This window comes from Nelumbo lutea, chromosome 2 (assembly GCF_056320005.1).
Source record: "Nelumbo lutea isolate HS-2025 chromosome 2, American lotus-T2T, whole genome shotgun sequence".
NCBI classification, from domain to species: domain Eukaryota; kingdom Viridiplantae; phylum Streptophyta; class Magnoliopsida; order Proteales; family Nelumbonaceae; genus Nelumbo; species Nelumbo lutea.
The window spans coordinates 50,369,102-50,388,359 of NC_142685.1; the positions used below are offsets into that span (position 1 = coordinate 50,369,102).

General features: G+C 39.3%; 1 protein-coding gene and 1 pseudogene across 1 annotated transcript; one reads left to right on the forward strand and one right to left on the reverse strand.

The window, feature by feature from the left end:
* Positions 1-11,035: 11,035 nt before the first annotated feature.
* LOC148870585 (receptor protein kinase-like protein ZAR1 pseudogene) lies at positions 11,036-11,944 on the forward strand (annotated as a pseudogene).
* Positions 11,945-17,639: 5,695 nt separating this feature from the next.
* On the reverse strand, positions 17,640-18,583 carry LOC148870586 (uncharacterized). The gene is made up of 2 exons (XM_088973909.1): positions 18,261-18,583; positions 17,640-17,942 (listed from the first exon to the last, which is right to left on the reverse strand). The coding sequence occupies exons 1-2, from the start codon at positions 18,557-18,559 to the stop codon at positions 17,804-17,806; spliced, it is 438 nt and encodes a 145-aa protein (XP_088830035.1). The 5' UTR covers positions 18,560-18,583; the 3' UTR covers positions 17,640-17,803.
* Positions 18,584-19,258: the final 675 nt, after the last annotated feature.

The following is a 19,258-nucleotide window of genomic DNA, read 5'->3' on the forward strand; positions in this document are numbered from 1 at the left end:
CCCCCCCCCCCCCCTTTTAATGGTCGAGTTGTGGAAAAATCGGGTATTCCTATCAACATATTTTATCTAGTTAACTCTTGATTTTTGGACCCACATCATTTCCTCTCTTTTCAACCAGTTGCCAAGTTGGTTTTCTAATTCCTCCAATTTTCTTTAATTGTAATCCAAGCCTTGTTTCCTTTGCTCAAGATCTAGCTCCTACTTCAATCTTTCAATCCAGTCTTAGACCTTACCAAACTCAATTTTATTCCACTCTCTTAAAGCTTTCTTAAGCCTTTCACATTTCTTTGAGATAAGGATATTTTTTGGATCATTCTATTGTCTTAACCAATTCTTTTTAATTACCTCATTACACTTGTCATGGGAAATCCACATCTCTTCAAACCTAAAGGGTTTCTTCATTTTGAAGTTAACAGGGCTTGTTTCTAAACAAATTGGCAAATGATCTGAAAACTGCTCTTTCCACTCCATGTTGCCTAGGCCTTTATCCAACTTGGCTTTAATATCATCATTTTGATTTCTTCTATTTGACAAGTGAATTTTGGTCATGAGCTCTTAATTACCTCCAAATTCCACCACCTTAAAATAGCCTTATTCTTCCTTATTTTATTAACGATAACTTGTCTACCCCCTTCCATATCATCCATGTTAAAAATTAGATTGAAATCCTCAATGAAGCACCAAACACCCCTTGACCAAGTAACAATTTGGTTCATTTTTTCAATAAAATTAATTCTCTTACTCTTATCCGGTTCACCATAAACAAAAGTGCACCACCAGGAATTACCACTTTCTAAGTCTTCAATTTTTGCATGAATCATATTCTTGTCAACTGTTATTACATGCAAGTTCAGATTTTTTTGCCCAAAGAAAGCTAAACCTCCAGCCAACTCAAAAGAGTCTACCCCTTAGCGATCTCAGTCCCACATGCCTTTGAACTTTTTTCTACATCTAAGAAGGCTGAATTTTGTTTCACAAAACAAGACAACATCCACCTTATATTTCCTCATATTCTCTTTTGTTGAATGAACTGTCGAGGAGGAACCCAATCTTTGATAGTTCTAACAGAGAGCTTTCATTTTCCCAAAGGGAGTTATTTAGGGTCAACTCCTATGAGCCCTTCAATTTCAAATGATTGAGATCGACTAGAAAGAATGAAACTAGCTTGTCCATCAATTGCCTGACTATCTTCATGATTTTTATTATCTTTTATACAACACAATTTCAGATAATTTTTTTGGGGGTGTCTTATCCTAATGAATGAGGGATGATACAGCTAGAATGGCTTAAAAATGCCTAACTTCTGTCTTTGTTTGCACATCTTTGTTCTCTTAGGATAGACACTGATAAAGCCCCTTCTTTTCTTGGAAAGATTCAAACCATATTTAGTGAAGCACCTATCCAGCATAGATGATGTGAATTTTGCATTAGAATATGTGAACATTTTCCTTTATTTTTTTTCTTTACTCGACCTCTCTCATAGAAACTATTTTTTTTATTAATAGTCTTCTTACTAATTGAGGAGTTTCTACTCACCCAGTCTCTTTTGCAGTTCGGATGTAAGGCTTTTTTTTTCTAAAAATAAAAGTAGCTGCATAGGTGGAGCGAGAACAAGCAATTACTAGTAGTATTATTAACAGAAAATAAATTAGGGGTAGGTTTTTCCCTTACCTTCTCTGACGCCGACGAAGATTGGTTGATCATGACCAGAGTCTAGGTATTATATATCCCCTTGAAAGAGCCTTAGTACCTCCCCTTCAATTCTATCCACATAATCACTTTTGTCCACTAGTCACTTCCTAGGTCATTGACCCTCTTGTTCTTTGTCTAATAGATCAAGGCTCTATGTCTTTTTGCTCCCTGAGGGTTTTCTCCTATTGCCATTTTTTGTTTATCCCTCACATTATTAATCGGGTCCTGATTTGTTAAAATTGTTCGGGTTTAACCCACACCACTCAAATCCATTTCCTTTTCAATATCTTTGAGCCTGCCTCCAAAAACTTTTTCAGAAGAGTCCTCATTGCCACTGCCAAACGGCATTCCCATTTTGGCATTCTGATCAATCTTTTTTGAGCCACCACCTTCTTCTAGTAAAACATGAATTGTAAGTTCAAGGTTTCCCTTTTCATGAGAACTTAGCAGGTTCCTTTCATCTTTTCTCTATAACTAGGGGTGACAATTTTTTACCCACCCCACCCAATTCTTAATGGGTCAAACCCATTTATTTACTTCTGGGCTGTTATGGGTTGGTTAACCCAATAAACATGAACTTTTAAAAGATTGGGTGGTTTGGGTAATGGTTAACCATTGAACCTATCAAGGAAACAAGGAGCAGAGATCAATGGTCAATACAGAGAAGTGGAGAATGAGAAGAGGAAAGAACGAACTCAAGGTTTAGGCGATTTGGTTGCTAGAGAATGAAGAGGGAACAACAAGCTCTATGGTTTAATCAATATAGCAATTCAGGCTGCCAAAGAACAAACAAAGGGAAGAATGGGCTCTAAGGTTTAGTAGAGATTATGGCGATTCAAGCTGCCATCTCAAGTACTTTAAACCTATCTACTACTCTACAACATGCATGGTGAATCCAAATTACCTAATCGATTAAAACTTTGACTTCTACTACAACTTGCATTAACCCCAAAGCTGAAATGCATTCCAAGAAATATTCTTCGACCTGCTCCAAACAATATAAATTCAAAACATTGACCCTTCAAATCAGCAGACCTACATGCGCCACTATCACGAGCGACATGTATGAAGTCCACACCAAACAATGCCTATATATAGGCCTCACCTCCAACTTTACAAGTTACACGCACAATTTAGTTCTCGCAACTCTCTCACATTTAGCTCTCTAAAAAATCTCCAATTCGCTAAGTTAAGCATCGGAGTGCCCACCCCGAGTAAAACAACCCGAACAATCTAATATTGTTTTCCTGCAGGTCTCTCTAGAGAAGTACACAGCTCGCCGATCAGCTCAGCTCAAAATCCGAGTCATTAGCCAACAGGGAGTTGCCAAATCACGCATCATCACATTCCAAATCCATTGTTGGGTAAAAGGGCTTGGAAGTGCTCTATGAGGATTATAACAATTTTTAAATGAACTGTGATTTTGCTCTCTCCTTCTAACACTCTTAAAATAGAATCTAAGGGAGTAGAATGTAGCAACAAATGAATTTAGCTAGATCTAGCTTTATTGGGTGTTAGAGTTGTATCATGCATCATCTTACTACAGCTCAACTCCCGGGTTTTGATGATTTCAACAACAATCTAGATGGCATGAAATTCACATACATAAATGCCTATGAGATTTTTGAAGATATATTGAAGAATCCTTCAGCCTATGGTACATTATCTCATGCATAAAAATTCTTAACATTTCTCTTATTTCATGCATATATGGTTGATTAAGGCAAATCCACATGGAGATACAACTGCTAGTTAATGATCACAGATTCACAAACAAATCCACATGGAGACTGTTTATGAGCACTGCCCCTATAAATATGAACCTAGAGCAATGATCAATGCCATTAGATTTAGATAAGCCCCATGTAATTGATTGATGACGGTCATGATCATCTGATTCATCTAGCATTGGCATAAGAATGGGTGGGGTGGGGGGATTAGCCTATTTACTCCACAGAGAAGCATAAATGGGATTTGAACAGTGATTCTGTGGTTAAAGCTTTTCTGCGTTTAAATTTCAAGGTTTACTGTTACAAACACTGGATGTCGTGGGGTGGGTTGGAACCACTTGACTAAAAAGAAATATGCAAATAATGAAATTTTTGTTTTTTCACAGTAAGAACCAGTTGCAAACTGATATGGCATTCTATCACATGTCTTGCTTCTACTTCCTGACAGGTTGGGACAATCCAAAATAGTTTGTGTTATCCAATTTTACTGTTGTAATTTCTATATTTTTATGTAATTTCTATTAATTTTGTGCATTTTTTGTGTTTTTGTTTAATTCTTATTTTATTTTCTACAATTTCTACTGTTTTTGTGTAATTTTCATTATTTTATCTAATTGGGTTGGGTTGGGTCAAGGTGGATTTGAGTTGAACTCAACCCATTTTATTCTGTCTTACTTGGTCGTTAATGGATTGGCAAATTAGATAAATTGGGTTGAAGCTCAACCCAAACCGAACCTAACCCAAGCCGCTCAATTGCCACCCCTATCTATAACCATACCTTGGGAAGGTAAAACTTGCTTGACAATCTTCGACACCTCGACATTTCCACCCAACTTCCCAACTGGACGCTACTCTTAAGTCGAAAAAAAAGCTATCAGCAACAGAATGACATCAATATTACTGCTGAAATTCCCAGGGGTCACTAGCGACGTCCTGCCTTCAATTCCACCCTCTTCCTCAAAGAGTTTCCTTTTGGGAAAAGTACGAGCAGGCCAATTGCAGAAATTTGAACACCAGGCCAGCCCATACAGAATTTACAATTACTCTCTAATTCAACTTTTGAAATTATAAAACCGATTCCCATGCCATGTAAGCATTACACTTCTACCTAAGCTTTTCCTATGACGTGGCAATCCAACTCGGATTACATGTCACAATAACATTTATTTAAAATTTTATTATGAAATTTACCCTTAAATTGCAAAGACTAAAATTAGCCTGTTAGGGCCCACGACCATTGCTCTCTCTCGACCTCCCTGTTCTCTCTCTTTCGTTCTCTCACACTCGCAACTCTCTTCTCTTCGACTGTAGACGACTGAACTTTAGTTGCTCTCCTTCTCTCCTGCTCTCCCTCCTCGCTCTCAATCTATAACTCTCTCACATTCTCCCTCTGTCTCGCCCCCATTCTCTCTCTCTCTCTCTCCCGGTCTCCCCCCCCTCTATCACTCTCCTGCTCTCCCTCTCTCGCCCCCACTTTCTCTCGTTCTCGCCCCCCTCAATCTTGCTCTCCCTTTGTGGCCCCCTCACCCTCTCCCTTTATCAGTCTCTCCTGTTCTCTCTCTGTCTCGCTGCCATTCTCTCTCTCTCTCTCTCTCTCTCTCTCTCTCTCTCTCTGTCTCTCTCTCTCTCTCTCCCGGTCTCCCTCCCCCTCTATCGCTCTCCTACTCTCCCTCTATCTCATTCTCCCTCTCCCTTTGTTCGCCCTCCTCGCTTTCACTCTATAACTCTCTCCCGTTTTCCCTTTGTCTTGCCCCCATTCTCTCTCTCTCTCTCTCTCCCAGTCTCCCTCCCCATCTATCGCTCTTCTACTCTCCCTCTGTCTCGTTCTCCCTCTACCTATAAATTTTTAGGTAGCATTGTGCTTTTTTCACTTCTATTCCTGTCTCAATTTATACCAAGTGAAGGCCCATCTTAACCGTTTTTGTTTCTTGCACAACATTTGTCACTGCTCCATCATTTTGTTTGCCTTATCCATCAGACTAAAGTTTTGGCCAATACATTGAGGCCTTCCCTAACCAGAGGAAATTATCGTTTTGAACAATTGTGCCAATAATAGGTATTTGACAATCTCTTTGTATGATATTTTAATTTGTTAGGCTCCTGGATTTATAGAGGATTTTCTTAAGTTTAACATATCAGAGTCCATAAACTTAGGGTACACACAATGTGGGGATGATGAATTTGAAATTCGCTATAAGGGAAAACAAGAAATGGTGCACCTGACTTCTAGAAGTTGTTCATGTAAGGCATGGCAAATGGTTGGATTACCATGTGTGCATGCATGTCGTGCCATTGGTCTATTGGGCCTAAACATTTATGATTTTGTTGAAAAGTGCTTTGAAAGAAACTCTACAGGCAATTTACTCCGAGCACATACATGCGATGCCTAATTCAGATATGCCTGATTTCAGTAATGAGTCAGTTTCTTTTATGAGCAGTGGTATTAATCATAATGTTGTGAACTTGTTACCACCAAAGCAAAATCGTCAACCTGGTCGACCTAGGACTAAAAGAGTTGAATCACAACCAATTGAAAGGAGGGAAATCCATTGTAGTCGGTGTGGAGAAAGTGGTCACTACCGATGCACCTGCCGAGCTGCAATCGAATAGTTGGATGCATTCCCAAGTATTATAAGCATAGGTACAGGTTTTTGTCTTGTCTTTTGGTATTGTAAATGTCTTACACTTTGAATTTTTTGTGTAGTAATTGTATTTTTTGTAAGTAGTGGTGTAATATTTTGCAAGTTGTGCAAAAAATATAACTTGGAATTAGCAGTGAAAACACCAGCTTTTAGAACCCTCTTGTACCTTTGATTTTGATCTTTCTTTAGAAACTTGCCTATTGTACCACTAGGTGAGAAACTTGCACCAACTTTTGGGTTGATCCCTTAAAAGTTAATTTTAACTGAGTAATAGCATATTCAATCCCATCATCAATTTGATAACACGGGTATTTGGATAGCATAAAGTTGTTACTAAGAATCTGCAAGCAGCATAATCTATAGTATAAATAAAACATAGAATCACTTGTCACTCAAAGCTTGCATCTTCTTGGATGTTAGTAAATGGAGGTTGATCCCTTAAAAGTCAAGATACTTTTAGAACCATCAACCTGGAGGAAAATAAATCCAGGAGCCTAACGCCATTTATGCAGTTTTGTGCTTTTCCTCATTAGGAATCTAAATATGATGCAGTCTAAAAATATCATACAAAGAGATTGTCAAATACCTGTTAGTGGCACAAGTGTTCAAAACGATAATTTCCTTCGGTTAGGGAAGGCCTCAATGTATTGGCCAAAACTTTTGTCTGATGGATAAGGTAAACAAAATGATGGAGCTGTGACAAATGTTGCGCAAGAAACAAAAACGGTTAAGATGGGCCTTCACTTGGTATAAATTGAGACAGGAATAGAAGTGAAAAAAGCACAATGCTACCTAAAAATTTACGGGTAGATGGAGAACGAGACAAAGGGAGAGCAGGAGAGCGATAGATGGGGAGGGAGACGGGGGGAGAGAGAGAGAGAGAGAGAGAGAGAGAGAGAGAGAGAGAGAAAGAGAGAGAGAGAATGGGGGCAAGACAGAGGGAGAATGGGAGAGAGTTATAGAGTGAGAGCGAGAAGGGAGAACAGAAGAGAGGGAGAATGAGACAGAGGGAGAGCAGGAGAGCGATAGAGGGGGAGGGAGACCGGGAGAGAGAGAAAGAGAATGGCGGCGAGACAGAGGGAGAACGGGAGAGACTAATAAAGGGAGAGGGTGAGGGCACCACAAAGGGAGAGCAAGACTAAGGGGGGCGAGAACGGGAGAAAGTGGGGGTGACAGAGGGAGAGGGAGAGCAGGAGAACGATAGAGGGGGAGGGAGACCGGGAGAGAGAGAAAGAGAATGGGGGCGAGATAGAGAGAGAGTAGGAGAGCAATAGAGGGGGAGGGAGACTGGGAGAGAGAGAGAGAGAATGGGGGTGAGACAGAGGGAGAATGGGAGAGGGTTATAGATTGAGAACGAGGAGGGAGAATAAGAGAGAGGGAGAGCAACCGAAGTTCAATCGTCTGCAGTCGAAGAGAAGAGAGTTGCGAGTGTTAGAGAACAAAAGAGAGAGAACATGTAGGGCGGGAGAGAACAATGGTCATGGGCCCTAACAGGGTCATTTTAGTCTTTGCAAAAGTGTGATGCTTACATGGGCGGGAGAGAACAATGGTCATGGGCCCTAACAAAAGAGAGAGAATATTGTGACATGTAATCCGAGTTGGATTGCCACATCACATGAAAAGCTTAGGTAGAAGTGTGATGCTTACATGGCGTGGGAATAGGTCTTATAATTTCAAAAGTTGAATTAGAGAGTAATTGTAAATTCTGTATGGGCTGGCCTGGTGTTCAGATTTCTGCAATAGGCCTGCTCGTACTTTTCCCTTTCCTTTTTACTAGAGCTCTCGCAATACTTAGATCCTGACTTCCCAGCGATGTCCTTGGGTTATCTCGATCTGGTACATTCATGTTCTGAGAATCCTCATTTCTGGTTTCATCCATTTTCTCTTGGTGGACTTCCTCGCATTTAGAAATCTATCATCTTCATTCCCCAACCTCCGCTCTCAACCAAGGACTACCCACCCAATTTCTTGTGTGTTCTATATCTTGTCTCCCTAACATCTCAGCCAACTACTGCTTTCACACCATCTCCACCTTCTTCACATGATTTTTCAATATGGTCTAACTTATCGCATCTGTAGCAAAACATAGAGAGGTTCTCATATTGGAGAATAACCTTCCTTACCATCCTCGAGCTCCCCTTTTGACCCTAGAGCTAGTGGTTTCCTTACATCCAATCTCACTCTGATTCTTAGACCCTTGTTCCAGTCCGGTTTATTCCTCCTCATCCCTTCTTCTGGTTTGACATTTATCACCTCCCCTTCCATGGCTAACAAAGCTCCAGTCTCCTTTGTCCTATAGGCTTTAGGGACATTCAATATGCATTTGCCCTCTACATTGATGAAATGGAACAATTTAGTGTTCCCTTTTTTACTATTTGCCCTCTTCTATAAGCACTGTACCGTAACTGTAAGTCTCTGCATTTGCAGTTGCTTGCAGACCCAAGAAAAGAGAAGCTTCTTCAAAGATCTGTAAATATTGATTTAATTTACAGACAAAACCCCCATGGATTATCATCTGACCTGCAATAAAATACCTGAGATAGGGAGACAGGGAGGAGAAATAACGAGATCTACACCGCTTCAAATCTAATGTAGATATAAGATATGTAGTTAATTAATTCTCCACTGTTCGCTGTCCCTCTGACTAACATGCGCCGGAGAGACTAGCCAATTGTGAAAACGAAACTAATTCTACCTCCCAAGCTTAGTTTGCGTCTCTCTCTAGTCTCCATCTCAGACTAGAGACATAAGCCCTTCACCGATGGGGAAAAACAGGGGCGAGAGACATGAGCCCTTCGCTGCCGAAGAGACTAGCCAATATTGTCAAACTCTGTCCCTCTAATATTTAAGGGAAGAACTCTCAGCCACGCCCACACGTTTTCGACCTCGTGCCTCACAAAAAGACACACACCTCAAGCTCTGCTCTGCTACTCTAAAAGTCCGAATCGATATTACTTGAAGCTCAAGTCTGAAGAGACGAAGGATGAAGGATTGGGGAGGCTGAAATTACAGAGTCGTCCCTCGTCCCACGGGTACATTCTAGTCTGAATCGACATTACTTAAAGCTCTAATCCTCTCTCCTACACCACCGCCACCGATGTGTTGAATATCTCCCCGATTTAGGGACGACGTGAACTCGAAGTAAATACTAGGCGGTGGCAGTTCAAGGTTCCTTGACTCCGGAAGCCATTTGAAAACTCGTTCCCCACATTGACGCCCTTATCCACATTGGAGTCATGGCCGGATGGACAACTGATGGTCGAGAATCAGATCTGTTTCAACGATGAAACGGTTCAACAATGAGACGATTGGGGTTGGTTTACCTGAGTTGGGCAGTTGGGGGTAACGTTGAGAGAGATGGAGAGAGAGAGAGCAGACAAACAGAGAGAGAGAATTAGAAAAGGGGGTCTGATGAAACGAATAAAAGAAATCGGAGGGGTTGTGGCACGCAATGTTCCCGTCGTGAGGTTGGGGATGATAACAGGTGGACATTTCGTTTCCTTCCGTCAACTTAAGGATATGGCAAAACAATAACAAAACAGTAGGAGTACCATATATCAATACGCTAAACAGTAGTAGGGATAGTTACAGCCTTACAGGGATAGTTTAAGAGATTTATCCTAATTTTTATCAAACAAAAAGAAAATAAAATAATAAAACCAACAACCTTCTCAAGGTTTAGTTGGGGTCTTCCCTTTTTATTGGAAAGATAAGATCTGAAAATTCTAGCTTTCTTTCTAAGTAGGGGACTTACATCTTTTTTCGAGCAATTTTTTAGAAGAAATAGTTGATTTAAATTAATGTGACAGATCATGTATGTGTTTTGATTGGTGGTTTTCATATTGGTTTGGATGATATTGATTTTCCTTCTTTTGATTCATTAGATAATAACAGCACATCATCCTGATCTTCCTGATTACAATCACGACGATACTGAAGAAATGACACAACCTCAGTAGGGGGATTGATTAGGCATTTATACCTCAGTTCGGATTTGCTGCTAACTTCTTTCTCCTTTCTTTTCTATTAACCCACTCAATCAGGCCACCTGTCCCTATCTGTTCAACTTCCCAACAAATATTCAACAAATGTTAATCCTCCGCTAACTATTTTTTTTTTTTAATTTCCTAATTATTACACTTGCAGAGAAGAAGCTTTAATTGCATGCTAATTATTACAAAAACAAATTGTCAGCTCTAATCTCTCACCTCTGTCAAACACTACCAGTCTAGAATAGCTCGACCGGAAACTCCACTTAAATGCAACTTTATTTGCAGAGGACGGCAGTCCGAAAACAAAGGAGGAAGAGTGAAGTATCGAATCAGAAAGATAAAACAGACCGTTCATCAAGGTTTGTAGAAAGACAGGGAGAAGAGGAAAAAGACTCCTTTTTTTTCTGCTCGACTGCCTATGTATATATTATACTCACTTCAAATTTCTAGACGCCTCCCTACAAGAAGCCACAGACACTGTGGAGAGAGAGAAGAAGAGGAAGCCAAGTGGAGTTTAAATCTGCGCCCCACCCACTCTCGCCCCACAAATGCCCCACTTTCCCGTAGTGTGCCATCTGTCCCTTCACACGGCTTCCTCTTGTAGCGCGTGCGGGGCTAACGGGACGTCCGTTACCCCCCAAAACTCTCCTTCTTCGGCACCGGCAATCTACAACGACAGCCGGCGGTATTCTCCAGCTCACCTTTTTTACATTTTTTTTGTTTTTTCTTTTTTTCTTCTGATATTTTCGTTGTAGATCACCGGTGCCGGAGAAGAAGAAGAGAACTCTGGCGAGAAGTGGGACCCAGCAATCAAATCTCTGTTTTCTCTTTTTTATGTATTAAATGCCACCAGCACAACACACACACAGGCCAGAGCTGCGCCGTCGTCGTCGTAGAAGTTTGGTTCTCTCCCTCTGGGAAACTTGAAACGCTGAGACTCTTGACTTTTCAATATTATCTCTGCAGAATCGAACACCAAATGAAGCTCTTTCTTCTCTTCTTTCTCATTCTGCAGCTCTACGCCCTTAATCTTACCTTTTCTCTATCTCCCGACGGTCTCTCCCTTCTCGCTTTAAAGTCTGCCGTTGATCAAACATTGCATGCCTCCGCCTTTTCCAACTGGAACGAACAGGACACTGGCCCATGCAACTGGTCCGGAATTTCCTGTATCAACGTTACCGGATTCTCCGATCCTCGTGTCGTCGGAATCTCCCTCTCCGGACTGAATCTCCAAGGATACATTCCGTCTGAGCTCGGTACTCTCGTCTTTCTTCGACGTCTCAACCTCCACGGCAACAGGTTTTACGGTTCTATACCCCTTCAACTCTTCAATTCTACGTCCCTCCGCAGCATCTTTCTTTACGGTAATAACCTGTCTGGTCCGCTTCCCCCTTCGACTTGCAATCTTCCTCGGCTTCAGAACCTCGATCTTTCTCAAAATTCGCTTTCAGGATCCATTCCCAGAGACCAGAGTAAATGCCGTCAGTTGCAGCGGCTTGTTCTGGCCAGGAACAAGTTTTGTGGAGAGATTCCGGATGGAATTTGGCCCAAGCTGGAGAACTTGGTGAAGCTCAATCTGTCATCGAACGAATTCAATGGAACTATCCCGGCGGATCTTGGCAATTTGAAATCGCTCTACAGAACTCTAAACCTGTCCTTCAATCATTTCTCCGGCGAAATCCCGGCATTACTTGCGAGATTGCCGGTAACGGTGAGCTTCGATCTGAAGCATAACAACCTCACCGGAGAAATCGCTCAGATTGGAACTTTTGCAAATCAAGGCCCGACCGCATTCCTCGACAACCCTCCTTTGTGTGGATTTCCTCTACGGAAACCATGCAGCGTGAATCCCCAAAAGAACAACTTAGTGAACGAGAACCGGACTTGATACCAAAAGGCAAAAGCAAGTTTTGGGAGTAACGGAGGGGCTAACGGACGTCCCGTTAGCCCCGCACGCGCTACAAGCAGAAGCCGTGTGAAGGGACAGATAGCGCACTACGGACGTGTGGGGCATTTATGGGGCGAGAGCGGGTGGGGAGCAGATTCGAACTCAGCCAAGTGTTGGTAACAAAGACGAAACCCAGTTTCCTTCCGATTCGATTCGGGGTTCGTTTTGTGGGAGAATCAAGATCTAGCGAAAAGGACGTCATTCTGATCAGTATAAAGAGAAATGGAAAACCCAGAGCTGCTTTTATGGGCCAAGACCACTCCAAACGGTTCCGACAAAATTTAATCAAGGATTTAAAATACGGAAAAGTACGGATTTGTTCAATGTAGATTTTTGATTTACACTACACGATTATAAACATTTAAATAGATCGATACCCCCACTGTATGCATTCGCGCCCGCCCGTGAATTGGCATCATTCCAAGTTGATACCTACTTCGACCATACATTAAAACTATAAATTCTGACATTAGGGGCATCGGTCGTTCTCCTTTCTTCTGTAATTATTGTATATATATATTTGATTTGTAACGGTGGCAACCAGAGATGTTTAACTATTAACTCACTCACTCTCTTCTCTTCTTCATGTCTCTTGTCTCTCTAACTACAAAGCATCTTTTAAAAAGCAACGCTCACATGGAAATTCACTCAAATTTTAATTTCCCAATTAATTGCTCTGGATTTAAAATAAAAAATAAAAAACCACCACTGTATATTTGCATTATATATTTTTTATAAAATGAATTTTAATTGAATTAAGGCTTCATCAACCTCCAGCTGTCGCCATTTCTAGAATCCAGTCCCAATTGAGACTCGAGAGAGGGAGAGGTGATGGGTCGTGCATCATGGGCCGCCTAACCCCTGTTTGGATTTCCTATTAACTTTTTTCTAAAAGATTAATCCATAAAAAATAAAATTCACGGAGGATTAACCTTTATTTGGGAGGCTGATTAGCAGAGAGAAGAGGAGGAAGAGATTAACAGTAAATCCAAACTATTTATACCTACTAATACTCAAGTGTAAGAGTCATATTTGCTAATTTATTAGCGCGCCTATTGGCTCACATTAATTTACAAGTTGGAGTCTCCAACGTGGCATCGTAAAGAAAAGGGGCAGGAGATAAAAATGCAAATATGACTTCCTGATTTTGTAATCGTTTTTATAATAAATTTTCAGTCAGTTAGCTTGTGCCAGTATTTATTGGGCTAACATACATGGGTAATCCAACTTATAAGCTTTGAATGATTAACCCAAAATTAGCACAACTTCTACGCTAGCTAGGTTACGAGAAATTAAGCTTGTAGTTTTCCTTTATAATCCCATACTTTTCTTAATCACTCAAGATTCTAATTACTAAGATTAGTTCTTACTTCTTACTGCTGGTATAGGTAATTTGATATGTAGATCTCTAAAATCAAATTGGTTCATATATATATTAATATCAAATTATCAATCCATAAAGCATCACGCTTTAGGTTTTATTATGAAAGTGGCTAGGTTTGGTTTGGAAGTAGGGAACATCAATTTTTTTACCATCTGATCCGCTACCTCCTCTTTAGTTGGCCGTTAATATATATATATATATGGATAAAAAGGGGTGATCATTTCAACCCGATCTGAAAATTCCAGGCCTGTGTAGGTTTGCCGCCTGGATTTAATACCTCTAAATCCATTATAGTTATAAATGTATTTTATACATAATATATAAGTATATATGTTATTTTATGTTGCATTATACATTAAATATTTTATACAAAAGCATTATGACACTTAAAATATTTATTATATATAATATTTTATATTATATACATATTATATACCATTTAATTAAAATGTAATATTATACATATGTGGTATTTTATATATAAGACTTAATCTCAAAATCAGACGTATCGATATTTAGAACCTTACTTGCAAGTAAAAACTCTATGCACACTGAATCCAATCACATACTGGGAGTATTTTTCATACATATATATTAAATTAATTCATAGTGAAATGTTCATAATGTTCATAATGTGCAGCTGGATGTCTTTTGGGTTATGTACAGAATTTTTGTTTTCTCTTAAAACAAATAAGAACTAAAAAATTTTAATTCAATCTCATATATGATAATATATACTTATTACATTATCATATATATAATGAAATTTAATCAGACTCCGATCTTAATCAGATCAGTGTCAGATTGGGTTTTGTACTTGCAGATTCCATTAACAGCCCTGTAGGAAATTCACCCAAGTTTAGTTTCAATTAGGGCTGTTCATGAGTTCCACCAAAATGACCAATCCACCCCGACTCAATTTGAATTGGCCAGTTTCCAAACAATGTTGGTCAGTTTTGATTCTTTAAACAGGAGAACCCACCCGAAGTGGTTTTGGTTTACGTGTATAAACTGACCCGATCTGGCTATAAACATATATTATGGAATTTAAGCCCATTCCGCTTTTTGGGGATTTACTTATATAGATAAATGTATTAATGTATCTATCCATGTATTTTTATTTTCTACGTAAATAAGATAGTGATCATTTTAACCATAAAAAGTCATTTACCCAAGTCATTTTGTATTATCCAAGTTTTGACAATTTCTCTCCAGCTGGAAAGTTATTTACCCACCTCAGACATGATACCCGGGGAAAATAAATTTTCCATGGACCCATATTAGTCTAAAAAAAAAAAGGAAACCAAAATCGGGTTGACCAACTTCCCCTCTCTCAAAATCAAAAACTTACAGGCCTTAGGAAGTGCAAATGCCTCTCCCCCATCCCTTTCCTACATGTCGTGTCCCAACTACCAAATCCAATCACATTAATTAGTTTCTACTTTCCAAATAGATTTTTCTTGTTTTCTAATCCTAGTAGTTAGTTGCTCGGCAGCTCCAGATAACTCTCCAAAGTAAGAAAACTCTATGTTCTTATTCCCTGTTATGGAAGAAGATTGAATATTGAGGAATTGAAGAATCATTCTCCAACGTGAAAGAATTGAAGATTGAAGAACCAAAGAAAATTGAAGATTGAAGAATTTTCCAATCATTCTCCAACAAGCAACAACCCAACATGTCTGATTAATTTTTTATTTCAGTTTGTTTTTATTATTTTTTTAGGGATTATAGTTGATAAGGGCAATTTTCATCCATAATATCAATAAAAATAACCTTTTAATTTAATTTCTAAAATACAGTAACATTTTTAAAAAAATATCAAATAAGGACAGGATGACAAATCTCCCCCACCTCCGGTCTCTCTCTCTCCTCCTTCAAGGAAGAAATATTAAAAAAAAAAGATAATAATAATAATAATAATTTATAAACAAATCGTTAGTCATGGCTTTTACGGAGGATAGCTCTGCAGTGGTTCATTTCTGCCTCTAATGATCGAACAAACATATGCTGTTCAAACAGGGATTGAAGAGCCTATATAAGAAAATAATCAAATAAACAAAAAAGACAGTCATAGGGGAGAATAGGGTCTACTTGCAGTGGATTTCGGCCTGAATTTGTTCACTACAACAGGGGATGAGAATATTGGATGTTTTTGGTTTCCTTCAATCAACAATGTTGAGACATTTATGAATAGAAGCACAACAAGAAGAAACTATCGCCTGGTCAGAGATTTGTCTAAAACCAAGAAGAAGACAGCCGCAAGCTCTGGGTGTCACAGTGATTTTTATTTGACCAATGTAGAGGACTGAGAATAGGGGGTCCGTTAAATGCATAGGAAACATCGCTGCTGAAAGATGTTTATCGCCAAAAGAGGACAAACAGGATCAAAGACCAAATATGGAAGAAGAAGAAGAGGAGGAGGAGGAGGAAGGGCCAAAGAGAAAGAGAGAAAATGGAGGTCACAGGTTTGGAGACAATGAACATTGTTTTTGCCCATTTCTTTGCCCTTATTTTGATATTTTATCGAAAAAATGTCACCTGTTTTTAAAAATTATATTTAAAAGGTTATTTTTATTGATATTAGGGATGAAAAGGTGTTTGTATCAACTAAAAACCCTTCCACTTTTTCACGGTGGATGTTAAGCCACCTCATTTAACGTTCAAAACCACCATCAGAAAGTGGAAGTACATACTTCCAGGACTGAGCAAGATTTTCACTCTTTTCCAAAATGAGGGAATGGTTCATGTCACACTCAGATGTTAAAGACATGCCATCCCATATTATCATTACGTAGGTGTATGGGATTGATGAGAAAACGGCACCACATCAAAAATCCGTTTTTTTATTTTTTTTTTGAGAAGACGCTTGCTGTTTGGTTTTTCCAAAAAACATTTTGATGTATGAGGTGCATTTAAGACATAAGTAATTAAACTGTGCTCTTTATATCATCCCCTGAATTTTAATGCATTTCTATCACAATTTCCACGGCCCATCCTTGTGCCTAAGCTTTGTTGATTAACTATCTTCCCTCCCATCTCCTGCTCTTATTCTTGTATGTTTCACCTTGCACAAATTTGCAGCTTTATCTATACAGTTTAGATCTCAGAATTGAGAAACCCCATATTTTTCTAGTAATAGAAATCCTTATATATATATATATATATTGAATGTGGGGAGTTGTATTCTTGGAGTCCTGATCTCTTATATATCCATCCTTGTAAAGCTTTCTATACATCAAATCAGAATGTGTCATATCAACAATCTCTCATGCTTAAATCTCACATGTGTAAATGGGAGATTTACACAAACGTTATAAATGTCCTCCCATCTTGTTTTTAATATATTGAAATTTATAAAATTCTAAAATAAATAAAAAATATGGTTTTAAAGGTTTTTTCTTCCTATTTTGTTCAAATCTTTCTCCAACGAATGAACTAAATAATATTAGAAGAAAAACAAGAATAAGGGCTTAGAGGATCAAACGCCTAGCTAGAACGACTCTTTCCCATATCTTTCACTATACTACTAAGTATCAACTATCAATTAAATCTCAAATGGAATCCCAGGATCTCCTCTACATTCATCCCTGTAGAAAATCATTCAACAATTACAGATTTTCACAAGATTTAAAACTCAAATGAGCTTTTTGTTTCAATTGTTTTTTTTTTATTTTTTTTTTCTTTTGGATTTCCATTGCCTTAAGAGTTCAGATAATCAAACGCTTGGCTGAGATAATTCTCTCTTATATCTCACTCAATGTTGTTAAATAAACCAAACACCAACTGGGATCAATAAAATACAAGGATCTATTAGCAAAAGACAGAGCATATGTTATCACGAGCCGCTCTTAATTTTCTGTTCAATTCAATACCTTACCTCGATTGTTGATCCCAGTTGGTAATCAAGTAAAAGTTAGAGAGTCATTTTAGCTCCAGGCATTTAATTCTCGGAAGTCAAAACTCTTATTCATGGTTTTTTTCTTCTTAGTGATATTCAATTATATAAACTCTTATTTTTTATTTGAACCAAATAAGAATAAAACTTCCGTTTTTTATTTGTTTTAGAATTTTAATATATTAAAAACAGGATGGGAGGAAGTATGAAATGTATGCTACTCCTATATTTGCACATGTGAGATCAACAAACGGCCTTCCACGATGCGTGCCCCTAGTAGACGAATGTCACGAATCCATGCCCCATCAAATCCATTCGAAATGGAAAGGGAATGCAATGAGTTACCCATTTGTACCTTTGTTTGGTCACGCATATTGGCCTTTCCATACACGCAGTATGATATAATATAACATTCAACAGAAATAACGTGAAACGAAGAACAAACAGGAGCTTCTGGGGGGGGGGGGGGGTGTTCTTGAATGACTATTAAATTTGTGTGAAATTTGAGAGACTTGGGATTCTATTTGTCAATTTGACCAAGCTTGCCAAGGCCATTGCAACGAGCGCAAACGATCTGAGTCTGGTCCTTCCTTGCCGCATTCGCCCGCAGCGTCACCCCTGCTTGTCTCACAAATCCTGCACCATCGCATTCTGGACATCTGTACCACCAATCCCACAGAAATATGAAGCATTATGGTGTTAGTCAACATCTCTAACCAAAATTATATGTTTGGAGAGGGCGGTTCTGTTTTCAATCTAGCTAGAAACCGTTGGGTTGAATCTTTTGGTGTTGGTCTTCGTGAATTTTTCAGGATTACTCTTCCATTTCGAATGGAAGAAACCGGAGACCACCCTATGATTCTGAACCTGTGTAGTAATAATATGAAAGAGAGAGAGAGAGAGAGAGAGAGAGAGAGAGAGAGAGAGATTGAATTGAGGTCTGTAACCTGTAGGGGATCAGGGAAAAGAGTAATTACATATCCTTGCGAGAGAAGAGAATGGGAAAAGCCGTTCCGAGCAGTGCCACGGCCACCGCGCCTGCGATCAGATATGCATTTGCATCAGCCGAGACTTCCCCTACTGCGCACACCACAGTCGAACGTCTCTTCTCATTGATCTTTCTCTGGTATATGTTCTCCTTACCCCTCGACAGTACTAAACCAAGAGATGCTGGCTGCAGTGGGAAGCTGCCGGATATGAATCGGCGACACGCAGCTACTCGTCGGACCGACGAGGTTGGACTGAATAGAGCTTGGAGAGGAATCGTAGTAGCCATTCAGTGCTACTTTGGAAGTGATGACGATGATCATGGAGTTGGGCTTTTGTTGGATGATCCGGAGTACGAGTTTGGATAAGACCACGTAAGCAAGAAGTCAGATGCTTGTGATTTTTCGTGGATAAGGTAGCTGGGGTCGCCACCGGATTCTGTTGACGTGTGGCGATCACCATAGAACAAGATAATAATCGTGTGGGGCCCTTGTCCAATGTTCCTCATTCTGTGTGTGGTGATTAGGAGCCTTACGTGGATACAGCTATAGTCACTGGTGGCGGTGAAGTGCTTGGAATTTGGATTGAGACACAGTTCAGTCTATACTTAAACCAGAAGTACTATTTCTCAAGCTTGAATTCTGTTTGGTGAAAAATGTGTGGTGGAAATTGGAAGAGAGAAGCTGTTCCTCCTGATTAAACTGTTTTGACTATTAACAATTTCCAGCCCAAAAGAAAATTGTATGAAACTCTTTTAACAACACCACCTGAGTTATTGCAGCATCGTTTCCACTCAAAGATCAAAACCACGGCCAACTTGATTCAAGAGGGCCCATGGCCAACTAATTGTGTTTCCTTTGTTTCTTTAGTCATATCTAACATACGAGAAGGCTTGCGTTTCAGACTTGAGACTCATCTTACTGTTTGAAAGATATCTTTTTCTTTTTTTTTCTTTTTTTTTTTTTTTGCGTTTCTCTACTTTCATGTT